At 30.0% G+C, this 13,850-nt stretch overlaps 1 protein-coding gene across 1 annotated transcript; it reads right to left on the bottom strand.

The window, feature by feature from the left end:
• Positions 1-686: 686 nt before the first annotated feature.
• LOC123710010 (farnesoate epoxidase-like) lies at positions 687-11,164 on the bottom strand. The gene is made up of 9 exons (XM_045661662.1): positions 11,086-11,164; positions 10,725-10,976; positions 10,338-10,563; positions 9,870-10,050; positions 8,848-8,944; positions 7,574-7,757; positions 6,897-7,014; positions 1,646-1,784; positions 687-1,169 (listed from the first exon to the last, which is right to left on the bottom strand). Exons 1-9 carry the CDS (start codon positions 11,162-11,164, stop codon positions 982-984), a joined length of 1,464 nt encoding a protein of 487 aa, XP_045517618.1. The 3' UTR covers positions 687-981.
• Positions 11,165-13,850: the final 2,686 nt, after the last annotated feature.

Raw genomic sequence — 13,850 nt, forward strand, 5'->3', positions numbered from 1 at the left:
ATTTTATAAAACTTATAGCATGAAATTGTAATTCCCTCAAATAAATGCTAATAATTTGATCCTAATATTGTTTTTTTTGCGACTCTGCTTCCAGGCCATAGACAAAAATACTTGCTGACAGGCGCAATCCGCTTCCGCCAGCGACATTGTACGGAAATGGTCACGTGACTATCTTAGGTTAACTCCATACAGTTTTATAATGCTTGCTTGGGCAGTTTCTTGATACATTTTTGCTAATAGATAATACTTTTTTTGTCAGCAATCTTTCTGCTTACCCTCAATAATTATATAATCTTACTTTTGCAACTTGAAGTGAAATTATATTATTTATACTTTCGTCTAGCACAGATAATAATAAAAAATATGAGTAAAATACTATACTTACATTACATCTTATATTTTTTATATATTAGCTATAATTGTTTGTACGCAACAGAAGCTCTAAATGAAGAGAGAAATAGTTAAATAAGATGTAATTATTTAACTATTTCTCTCTTCATTTAGAGCTTCTGTTGCGTACAAACAATTAATTATTCTTCTCAACGTTTATTTATATCTTATAATTGTAGTCAAGAGAAGTTTTTCTTAAAGTATACGTAGGGAAGAAATTTATAAATGATACATGCTTCAAATCTTTACACAGTAGAAGCTCGATAACTCGTACATCTCCAAAAGCCAAAAAAAAGTATTCCTTTCCCCCCAATTATAAAAAGTACCATTACTAGAAAACTCAACACAGAGTTTGTATATATTTTCCGTCTATAACTCACTCAATTCAATTGGACCTCTATCTCCAAAATAGCAGTGTTAATAGCTATATAATTCGAAGAAAAATAGGCTATCAGCGTTAGGGTTTTCCGGCAATGTTACTGGACTCTGACCTATACATGTCGAAAATCTGCTTAAGTCACAACTAGAATTGTTTGGCTAGAAATATTGGGGTTCGATCTATCGAGGTTCAACTGTAGTTGTACTCTTCAATTATTTCTTCCGCCTTAATTCAAAAATGACTCTGAATTCTTTTGCCGACAGTGTAACGCCATCTATCGGTTCAGTGGATGGCATGGGATCTCCTTTAGGTATTTTAAGGTTGAACTTTTGCAAAATATGAGTAAGAAACAAAAATAGTTCAGCACGAGCCAGTCCCTCGCCAATACACCGCCTTTTACCTGTAAAACGTAATTATTAATTTCTCACTCTAATTTTGTACGTTCTTATCGTTTATATCCAATACAATTTAAGATAAATATTATCATATCCAACTGAATATACTAACCGAGCCTACTTGGGTTTCAGTCATTTTTAGGTATACATAAAGAAATTAATTATAATAAAATCTATATATTTTTTCTCATATAGCAGAGGGCAAACAGGCAGGAGCCTCCCTGATGTTAAGTGATGCCGCTTCCCATAGACACATTACCAGAAGGCAAGGCAAGTGCATTGCCCGCCTTTTAAGAACAGGTACGCTGTTTTCTTCGCCCATCCTTGTCATTCGTGAACACTGAAAAATTGGACCTAAAGTACAAAGGCCAGATTGTCAGTGGTACAATACTCTCTGAATGTAAGTGTAATAAAGATAATGCCTTTTATTAAAAGGACCATGGAGGTCAATGCATAGCAAAATTATCAGGTATATATTTACCGGCACCAAACGGCATTAATAAGTCACTTTGAATCAAATTTCCTTCCGCTGTTATGAATCGTTCCGGTTTGAATACCTCAGGGTTCTTCCATTGATCCCCGTTGTGAAGATCATGGATAGCCAGTAGCAGAAATGTCCCCTAAGAGCATTAATTACATAATAAATAAAATGATAAAACGAGCAAAACAAGTTCAACGAGTATCACTGATAACAGATCATTTTAACAATTGTTATTATTTTATTTTACGTCACTGTGCCTTCAAAATATTATTAATGAGTACCTCTTATTATTTTATAAAATATTGTTTTTATATGGTGATGAGCGTTCTATTGAGAATCTATTCAGAATTTTTCTCTTATTTTATTTTACGTCACTGTGTCTTCAAAATATTATTAATGAGTTCCTCTTATTATTTTATAAAATATTGTTTTTATATGGTGATGAGCGTTCTATTGAGAATCTATTCAGAATTTTTCTCTTATTTTATTTTACGTCACTGTGTCTTCAAAATATTATTAATGAGTTCCTCTTATTATTTTATAAAATATTGTTTTTATATGGTGATGAGCGTTCTATTGAGAATCTATTCAGAATTTTTCTCTTATTTTATTTTACGTCACTGTGTCTTCAAAATATTATTAATGAGTTCCTCTTATTATTTTATAAAATATTGTTTTTATATGGTGATGAGCGTTCTATTGAGAATCTATTCAGAATTTTTCTCTTATTTTATTTTACGTCACTGTGTCTTCAAAATATTATTAATGAGTTCCTCTTATTATTTTATAAAATATTGTTTTTATATGGTGATGAGCGTTCTATTGAGAATCTATTCAGAATTTTTCTCTTATTTTATTTTACGTCACTGTGTCTTCAAAATATTATTAATGAGTTCCTCTTATTATTTTATAAAATATTGTTTTTATATGGTGATGAGCGTTCTATTGAGAATCTATTCAGAATTTTTCTCTTATTTTATTTTACGTCACTGTGTCTTCAAAATATTATTAATGAGTTCCTCTTATTATTTTATAAAATATTGTTTTTATATGGTGATGAGCGTTCTATTGAGAATCTATTCAGAATTTTTCTCTTATTTTATTTTACGTCACTGTGTCTTCAAAATATTATTAATGAGTTCCTCTTATTATTTTATAAAATATTGTTTTTATATGGTGATGAGCGTTCTATTGAGAATCTATTCAGAATTTTTCTCTTATTTTATTTTACGTCACTGTGTCTTCAAAATATTATTAATGAGTTCCTCTTATTATTTTATAAAATATTGTTTTTATATGGTGATGAGCGTTCTATTGAGAATCTATTCAGAATTTTTCTCTTATTTTATTTTACGTCACTGTGTCTTCAAAATATTATTAATGAGTTCCTCTTATTATTTTATAAAATATTGTTTTTATATGGTGATGAGCGTTCTATTGAGAATCTATTCAGAATTTTTCTCTTATTTTATTTTACGTCACTGTGTCTTCAAAATATTATTAATGAGTTCCTCTTATTATTTTATAAAATATTGTTTTTATATGGTGATGAGCGTTCTATTGAGAATCTATTCAGAATTTTTCTCTTATTTTATTTTACGTCACTGTGTCTTCAAAATATTATTAATGAGTTCCTCTTATTATTTTATAAAATATTGTTTTTATATGGTGATGAGCGTTCTATTGAGAATCTATTCAGAATTTTTCTCTTATTTTATTTTACGTCACTGTGTCTTCAAAATATTATTAATGAGTTCCTCTTATTATTTTATAAAATATTGTTTTTATATGGTGATGAGCGTTCTATTGAGAATCTATTCAGAATTTTTCTCTTATTTTATTTTACGTCACTGTGTCTTCAAAATATTATTAATGAGTTCCTCTTATTATTTTATAAAATATTGTTTTTATATGGTGATGAGCGTTCTATTGAGAATCTATTCAGAATTTTTCTCTTATTTTATTTTACGTCACTGTGCCTTCAAAATATTATTAATGAGTACCTCTTATTATTTTATAAAATATTGTTTTTATATGGTGATGAGCGTTCTATTGAGAATCTATTCAGAATTTTTCTCTTATTTTATTTTACGTCACTGTGTCTTCAAAATATTATTAATGAGTTCCTCTTATTATTTTATAAAATATTGTTTTTATATGGTGATGAGCGTTCTATTGAGAATCTATTCAGAATTTTTCTCTTATTTTATTTTACGTCACTGTGTCTTCAAAATATTATTAATGAGTTCCTCTTATTATTTTATAAAATATTGTTTTTATATGGTGATGAGCGTTCTATTGAGAATCTATTCAGAATTTTTCTCTTATTTTATTTTACGTCACTGTGTCTTCAAAATATTATTAATGAGTTCCTCTTATTATTTTATAAAATATTGTTTTTATATGGTGATGAGCGTTCTATTGAGAATCTATTCAGAATTTTTCTCTTATTTTATTTTACGTCACTGTGTCTTCAAAATATTATTAATGAGTTCCTCTTATTATTTTATAAAATATTGTTTTTATATGGTGATGAGCGTTCTATTGAGAATCTATTCAGAATTTTTCTCTTATTTTATTTTACGTCACTGTGTCTTCAAAATATTATTAATGAGTTCCTCTTATTATTTTATAAAATATTGTTTTTATATGGTGATGAGCGTTCTATTGAGAATCTATTCAGAATTTTTCTCTTATTTTATTTTACGTCACTGTGTCTTCAAAATATTATTAATGAGTTCCTCTTATTATTTTATAAAATATTGTTTTTATATGGTGATGAGCGTTCTATTGAGAATCTATTCAGAATTTTTCTCTTATTTTATTTTACGTCACTGTGTCTTCAAAATATTATTAATGAGTTCCTCTTATTATTTTATAAAATATTGTTTTTATATGGTGATGAGCGTTCTATTGAGAATCTATTCAGAATTTTTCTCTTATTTTATTTTACGTCACTGTGTCTTCAAAATATTATTAATGAGTTCCTCTTATTATTTTATAAAATATTGTTTTTATATGGTGATGAGCGTTCTATTGAGAATCTATTCAGAATTTTTCTCTTATTTTATTTTACGTCACTGTGTCTTCAAAATATTATTAATGAGTTCCTCTTATTATTTTATAAAATATTGTTTTTATATGGTGATGAGCGTTCTATTGAGAATCTATTCAGAATTTTTCTCTTATTTTATTTTACGTCACTGTGTCTTCAAAATATTATTAATGAGTTCCTCTTATTATTTTATAAAATATTGTTTTTATATGGTGATGAGCGTTCTATTGAGAATCTATTCAGAATTTTTCTCTTATTTTATTTTACGTCACTGTGTCTTCAAAATATTATTAATGAGTTCCTCTTATTATTTTATAAAATATTGTTTTTATATGGTGATGAGCGTTCTATTGAGAATCTATTCAGAATTTTTCTCTTATTTTATTTTACGTCACTGTGTCTTCAAAATATTATTAATGAGTTCCTCTTATTATTTTATAAAATATTGTTTTTATATGGTGATGAGCGTTCTATTGAGAATCTATTCAGAATTTTTCTCTTATTTTATTTTACGTCACTGTGTCTTCAAAATATTATTAATGAGTTCCTCTTATTATTTTATAAAATATTGTTTTTATATGGTGATGAGCGTTCTATTGAGAATCTATTCAGAATTTTTCTCTTATTTTATTTTACGTCACTGTGTCTTCAAAATATTATTAATGAGTTCCTCTTATTATTTTATAAAATATTGTTTTTATATGGTGATGAGCGTTCTATTGAGAATCTATTCAGAATTTTTCTCTTATTTTATTTTACGTCACTGTGTCTTCAAAATATTATTAATGAGTTCCTCTTATTATTTTATAAAATATTGTTTTTATATGGTGATGAGCGTTCTATTGAGAATCTATTCAGAATTTTTCTCTTATTTTATTTTACGTCACTGTGTCTTCAAAATATTATTAATGAGTTCCTCTTATTATTTTATAAAATATTGTTTTTATATGGTAATGAGCGTTCTATTGACAATCTATTCAAAACTTTTCTTTTACAGTTGTAAAAAAAATACTGGCTGGTTATCATGGTTTTAGATTTTTTTTGTATTATATTTTGGTTACAACTTTATATGAAAACTGTCGCGCGGTGGTGGTGGGATAGGGCCCACATTACCTAAGAATTGGAGGTTGTAACAACTTTCAAGTATACTGATTTAATGCAAGGGTCAATTTATGCATATGTATACATTTTCAGCTCGACGCCGTGACAACATCAAATTTGCAAAGGCGGACATCTTTTTGTACGGTTATTTTGAATTTAATACACTACCCCTATCACTAGGGCAAGGCTTACTACAATTTGACTACAAGGACTTGGAGCCAGAGACCGGTAGATCACATTCCGGTACGCTGATGATGTCCTCGAGGCCATATCAGCCATAAGGATCGATGTTAGCCAAGTGCGGTAATTGTGTTTTTCGGATTAAAACTTCCACCCTATCAAATTGTCATTAGTTCTTGACCAAATTCTACAAATTCGATCCCGCAACAATGGTGTTTTAGGCTGACCGCTAATTATTCTTGCGTTCTTGCTAATTACTCTTCTTGAATGTGTATAATTAAGCGTTACATAGTATAATAAGTTTCACCCTATGACAAATAAAACACATATCGAATTTGATTTTAAAATTCATGAATCACTATTTATGTGGAGATAATAAAAATACCACACATTTAGAATATCAAAATTCTAGTTCTTACACGCTTCATTATCATATTAAAATAAATATGTTTTCTAAAGGTCGTATTTAAATATATTTGCAAATATGAAACTTTAAAATAGGTTAATTAATTCATATGGTTTTTCATACGAAATCAAGTCAAGCATTTTATCGAAAACTCAATAAGATATAAAGGAAGACAAAAATAACATTTAAAATGTGCTGTACTTTGATTTGAATATTCTAAACACAGTTTTCTGTTGAATAAATAAATTAAAACCAAACAAAATTAGTTTATGTAGTAAATTGTAATCGTAAACAGATTTCGCAAATCTGTAACGAGAGAAGCAATAATTGTAAGCCCTACAGAAATATATTATATAAAGAAAAAACTGATAAAAGTAAAGGACCGAAACGCACTTCGCACTGGTGGAACGTTGGATAATGTGAAGTAGAAATAACAACGGAAGAACTGGCCAGGGCCCATAAAGGCTAGTATGTGTAATGCAATACATATACTTTAATACAGAAATTACCTTTCGTATAATGTAATCGCCAAGTCGTGCATCCTCCCTTGCCATGTGAGGTATACCAACCGCTGCTACACTCGATATTCGCAAGGTTTCTAGTATTACTGCTTCCGTGTATATCATTCTATTAAGTACAATATTTCTTTAGATTATCTTAACTTAAAAAGTAATTTATCATAATGAAGCTATTTGAAAAAAAAATTTAAAGTTACACATAAAATAATAACAATAAAATTACAAAATTCCTCCTTTTTATTAACAATAACTTAATATATCGAATGAGTTTTTATTTGGTATTATAACACTTTCTCAGGTTACGTAATTAATGATTAAGCACGATTGGACACAAAGCGACGTTTTGTTTTAAAAATAATAAATTTAATGTTGGACGAATTTGTCTTTATAAATTTTGCTGTATTCGAAACATCCAATCAAACAAACAAACATCCACTTTATCCTAAGACCATAGACTGAACCTACCAAAACAATAGCACCTATGAGTAACTCATAAGAATGGAAATATTTTCGGATCTTTCAGAAATATTAAATTGATTCATAGCCTGCCAATACTGGTATCCGATTTAAACAAAAAACATTAAACAATATTGGCTAGTTAATTACTGAAGGAAGAAATAAATGTCGGCCACGCACGTACTCCGGCTCACTGGTTTATATTGACTCACCTGGACCTATCCTTAAGTGTTGGAGATCGATTCTCGGTTTCCGAATCGATCTCTGCCTGCAACCGTGTCTGTATATCTTTATTCAAAACTATATGAAGTAGCATAAACACTGCAGTGTTATTAACTGTTTCTACTCCAGCCTCCAACAAATCGCGACAGATAACTTGCAGCTCTTCATCTGTGACTAGAAATAAATAATATATTAAAGAAGTTAAGGGTAGTGGAAAATATAGGTACGGTACATGGATGGTAATTGCCAGAGTCGTTCTTGATGTAGAAATTGTTTTCTTGAAAAATAAAAATAAAAATTGATTGAAAAAACACAAAATTTAGTTCTATTATATCTTCTACTTTTATTTATATGGACGTATGAGGTACAACAGTTAATTTCCGTTTACCTTGATTGAATTACAACTATACTGTATTACTGACTGGTCGCGGCGTCTATAATCATGTTGTTACATTCTATTTAATATGTAATTTTCTTATAAGTATCATGTTCGTACACAACACCTATATAATTATTATTTGCTTTCATATGCTTCTAACAGTATATGTGTAATCTACTAAACGCATTATATTATTTATATTACATCCCTGTTTTGTCCTAGGGAGCAATTCGCAATGACGACAGCCATCGGGGCCATGAAGAGGACGTTATCACAATAATCACAAAAAGATTGCTGGAGCCCACAAACAAAGGCTACACCAACACGTGAGGCTATTCAACTTTCTGACATCACGGGCCTGTTGAGAAGATTAAAAAGAAGCAAACCATTGGACCAACGAAGTAAAATAAATACTAGTCTGTAATTCGTATTATTAGACACTTTCTTATATTAAATATCCTTTGTAGTAAATTAGGTTACTTTTAAATTTCTTATTCGTCTTAAGTTTGGCTAGATCGTAATGTAAATTATTAACGTTGATGTCTTTGAGTAGAGACAGAGGAGAGAGCTATGTCTAGTAGTGGCCATCGACACGCTGAATATAAAGTCCTTATCGCGTATTTCTTAAATGTTAACACAATAACGATTTAATATGCAATACTGAATTATCATTCGTCATCTATTGACAAAACCCATTCATGTAGTTCTCTTAATTAGCACATAACACGAAATCTAAATTAAGGTACGAAAGTTAATATTAAAATCGCATACTATTAACATTTACAAAGCAGCTCCAGACCATATTTGAGGATATAGGTATATAGATCTAGATAAATAGGTCTATATATAGATAACTGATTTTGTACACAATAGAATACATACAACATTCGTCCTTTTGTTCCATTATATCAATGAGAAAAGAGTCGATTAGATCTCTTGGTTTATTGACGTCAAGCGTCATACGATGCTCGTGTATGGTTTCCTAAAAATAAACACTTTAGATGATAACAATCAAAATTTATATTAAAACACGGAATAACTGCCAAAAGTTGTACTAAAGGGAAAAACATATGAACTACGATATTGTGTAGGGTTATTCTTAATATAAGGAATATAAAGATGGCCGACGATGTAACTTTCGGCGGTCTTTATATAAGAGAAACATATTATTTCTGCCAAAAATAAGGAAAAAGTATATATAGGCTGCCCCCTGACTTCTCCGTTCTTATCGGCAGTTCTTATGAGCAGGGCTGACCTAGTGATATACGCGTACGACTCTCATCGACACATTTTTGGGGTCGCCTATGCTGCCACCAAACCGACAACAAACAGCAATGGACTTTCGGTCTATATCGACAGCGTGTGTCAGGCGCAGAGAAAAAAATTATCACAAAACAAAAAATAAATGTAAAATCAGATGGAACACGTCACTAAACTCTAATTCACATACTATATAGCTTCTATGGGCTATCAAATAAGGTTAATCATTAACGTATTGCGTGGTTTTGTCTATATTTTACTAACATCAATATTCGGTTGAATTTTATATGTTACTTATTATTAATATACTCGCTAGTCCGGCGAAGTTGTACCGTTCAACGCGACATTAAATTTTCCATTTTTTTGTAGTTCTGGACGGAGACAACAAACCAAAAAAACTACGGGAATCTATCCAGGCGTTCTAGAGTTATAAGTAAAGAGTTATATTAAGATGAGTACATAAATAACACTTTACTAATGCTTCATACCAAATTAGTTTATGTCTTGTCTGTTAAAATTTAAAATTGCAAATGCTTTTTGAGTATGACTGCAAATATAACAGCGTAGCAACGAATATACATAATTATTAAATTAATAGAAGGCATATCTTAAGTTTTAGGGAAAAAAGGAATTAATAAATTAATTACCTTTATAAACTTATATACATCAGCATTTACGGCTTTTAAGTCTGTATATCCAATTATTTTTGGAATTAAATGCCTCAGATATGGCATAAAGGTTAATATTCCACCACTCATGTCCACTACTTGGAATGATTTCGTTATTAAATGACACAATAGTGTCAATCGGCCATCGTTCAAATCGTATCTAGAAAAGTTAAATTGTAATAGTTTCTCAAACAAGATGAATTATGTCAATGTGTTTTTGAATTTAACACATTTTCCCTGTTAAATAATGTGTTCAGGTAAAAATTAATTTCACGTCGAATTCATAACCTTCATCGGTTTTTATGAGGCGGGCATTTTGAATTTATGGACGATTTTCTCACCTACTTAAATATTTTTCTCTTTCTTGTCCTTCTAAGTTTCTATAACCAAGTGCTAAACTTTATGACTTAAAAGTGAGAGATATTTGGAAGCGGTCGCTCCACTCACCTTTGCCCAGCGACTAATTTCCACAAAATATTGACGATAGCAACATCAAGTACGTGATTTACGACAATTGGTATTCCAGCATCTATTTTTCGAAGCTCCACGATTGCTTTAGCTTCCTCGCTTATATTGGCTTCCATAGCTCGTGAGCTGTAGCCAAAGTTCTTTAGATGCTTCAGCACAGCACGCCGTGTTTTTGCCCACGTAGCACCGTCGGAAAAAACGACACCTACGTTTTTTTTGAGTAAATAAAACAAAATAACAATAATACGCGTTAATATATCAAGTTATTTAAAAATGGTTTACGTAATCGTTAACACTACACGTTACTGACATACTACAGTAACTTTACTACCGATATACGAAATGAAATTCTCAAAAATTACTAACCCAGCTTCTTTCCGAACGACCTTATTGTGTAAAAAAATCCATCAGGCCTTCCATCAAACACATCTCTAGACAACACCTCCTTAATATATTTCTTCCCAAACACCACAACAACATTAACTACGCCTAATCGTAAGCCAAGTATTTTTCCATATTTCTTAGACCAATTTTGCCAAACACAATGATGATATTTGTACCTTTTTAAATTCAGCCACACGCTTAATAGATTGCCAATAACCGGTAATATTGGTGGTCCTGGAAATATTTAAATTTAGAACAAAAAATTACCAGCAAAAACTAATAGTCTTACTAATCCTTTTTTATATGCCGTATAGCAATTTAAGATTTTTAAATAATCAGTAACCTGGTGGAAAATATGCTGGTTTTTGAACGGTCTCCCTTAATATAAACATGATTAAAATGAAAATTATTAACACCCACATCTTAGTTATAGGATTACAGGAATCTTACTGGAGTCCGGATAAACTTAAATCCTTTCTTAACGCTTCTTTCATATTCAAATATGTGTATTGTATTCTGGTAAGTCGAATAATAATGAGTTTTCAATATCTATGTATATATGACGCAACAACCCTTTTTGGGGTTTGGCCGCATACGGCAACCGCTGGTGCCGTTTTCCTCACGATCCTTCACCGTTGGAGCAAGTCACTTACATGTAAAATTTATTGGGGCACAGCCGTGAATTGAACGCTCAACCGAAAGGTTGAGAGTAGCATGCTGAACAGCACTGCATATGAATATCGTAAAGTATCGAAAAGTTTAAAACTACAATTTATAAAATGTAAGTGTTTTTCAATTATTCGTAACTATAACTATTAAAATACTTTTGAATTAATATGGATATATAGACGGAACGGAACGGAAATTTATTTAAAAAATTCTATGTCGGTCGGTCCGTTCCTGGTAAAATAAAACAATCCCAAACCAAAAATATAAATGGTGCCAAAACAAGGCACGTTTCCGCGCATGCGTTTAGGTTTCAGTTTGGTTAGACAAAGTTAACAAAACAGTTTGTTAAAAAACGAAACTTAATTTGTATAATAATTAATTTTTTAAGAGGATTTTTCGAAAGTAATTACCGATAATGCTCTAGAAATTTGAATTAATGTCTGTTTGTAAGAAAGCCTTCAAGCAATACGATGTTATAAGCTATACATGTTATCTTTGTATAATTTACTTTGAAATAACGTTTTCATAAATGACCTAGCTGACTAGGCAAACGTTGATTTGGCGTTATAAATATTATTAAAGTACTAATATCGCTATTACATAATGGGGATTGGTGAAAGAAAGGTAAAAATTAGGGTTATATGGATTTTTAATATTATAAAAATTTAACGTAAAAGTTTATTGTCGTATTAATTATAGATACGTTAGTTTGCTACATACGTGCCATCTATAAACCTTATGAGCTATTTGATGTGACTTTAGGCAAGACGACTGACCGAATGAATGAGGTTCTCCAGGCAAGATGACCTCGTAAACAAAACGTCAATTTTTTAAGTCTTTATAATCATTCTTAATTAATACAAAAACTAAATATTATTTCGAACAAACTATGACCAAAAGACAACCCAAATCGTCGATTTGACGAAATCAAATGCATCCAACCTCAAGCTTGAAAACTACCAAACCATTCTTAAGTTTTTAAGACATCTGCTGATGTAATGTATTTCTCTGAATTTTCAAAGGTATAAAGAAAATATCATAAGACAGCAGTTTGCCCTTTGAAGTAGACAAAGTTCAAGCTATATCTTGATACGCAAATCAAAGACTGTAGGTAAAAAAATATAATATTTATAGTGAGTCAAGCATTATTCGTGTTGACAAGTTTGCGTCTGTAATCTACTAAAAAAATCAAGGAAAAATATATTTATCTATATTCTATTGCAAACAAACATTCACTATTAAGCATAATATGATGCTTATCTTTCAAGCAATCTCTATCAGGGAATCCAAGACCAAACTGGTATCACTGAATAATAAAAAGTTTGTGCAAAAAATGAACCTTATTTTTATCGATTCACAGCTTCGCACAGAAAGCTGCATTGAAGAATACAATAACACTTATATTTTAGCAATATACCTCACAAGTTTTATTGCTTTATGTAACTGCTTGGAACAAAAAACGTGTTTTATTATACACAACAATTTTGGGGTATTAAAAAAGTCGAAATTTCTAGATTAGTTCATGTATCAGTTTTTTGCCGCACACGCCATTATTGTATATGTAATTGAAAATAAAGCTGCAAGAATATGGTACAAAAAGGTGGTACAATAGTAATTTCGCATATTCTGCCATACAATGGTGCGCAAATTTGTCTTTGAAGGAGTTTTACATTTTACAGTATTTGTAATTTAAAATAATTGGTAAATTCTTATATTATTTGTATCGTACATATCATATCAAATGTTATTAAACTTATATAACTACAGTGTTTCACGCAAATAATTATTTATTGAGTAATACATTTTTTCCATAAGTAATACAATAAGTCGATTTTTAAAGACACTAGTGGAAAGATCTTTTAATTCTTTTGGTAAATTATTGCAAACCTTAGTAGCCATACGAAAGGTATTTTTTCTAAACAGTTCAAGATCGACTTCTACATTCGACTTAAAAACATTGATGTTTCTGTGCACGAATAAGGACATTTCAAAAAATAAATACAGGGAAGAAATACAATTTTGAGCTTCTTAAATAAAGGTACGCAACTATGAATACATTTTGCTCCACAAATTTCTCTAATTCATTTCTTTTCAGCCTTAAATACCTTATTAACTTATCATTAATTCCATTAAATTAATTATAAAACATTTTCTACAAGTCTTGATAAAACCGAATATGATTATTTAGATCCACAAACTAGTCGTTAAAAAGTCGGTAATAGCAATAATTAGTGCCACAGTTTCCACTTATTTTAATTACCGAATATTACTGGCTGAGTCAAGAACAACTTGAAGAAAAAACAAACTGGTCTGGATGGATGTTAGGTATACGTTCGTGAGTTTTTGTTTTAAATGACCTTAACTTGTTACAATCGTTTTTTGTAATCGATTAGGCGGGAAACAGGCCAATTCTTAGGCACCTTGAAGGTATATATTCTT

The sequence above is a fragment of the Pieris brassicae genome, chromosome 5 (assembly GCF_905147105.1).
Source record: "Pieris brassicae chromosome 5, ilPieBrab1.1, whole genome shotgun sequence".
NCBI classification, from domain to species: Eukaryota; Metazoa; Arthropoda; class Insecta; order Lepidoptera; family Pieridae; genus Pieris; species Pieris brassicae.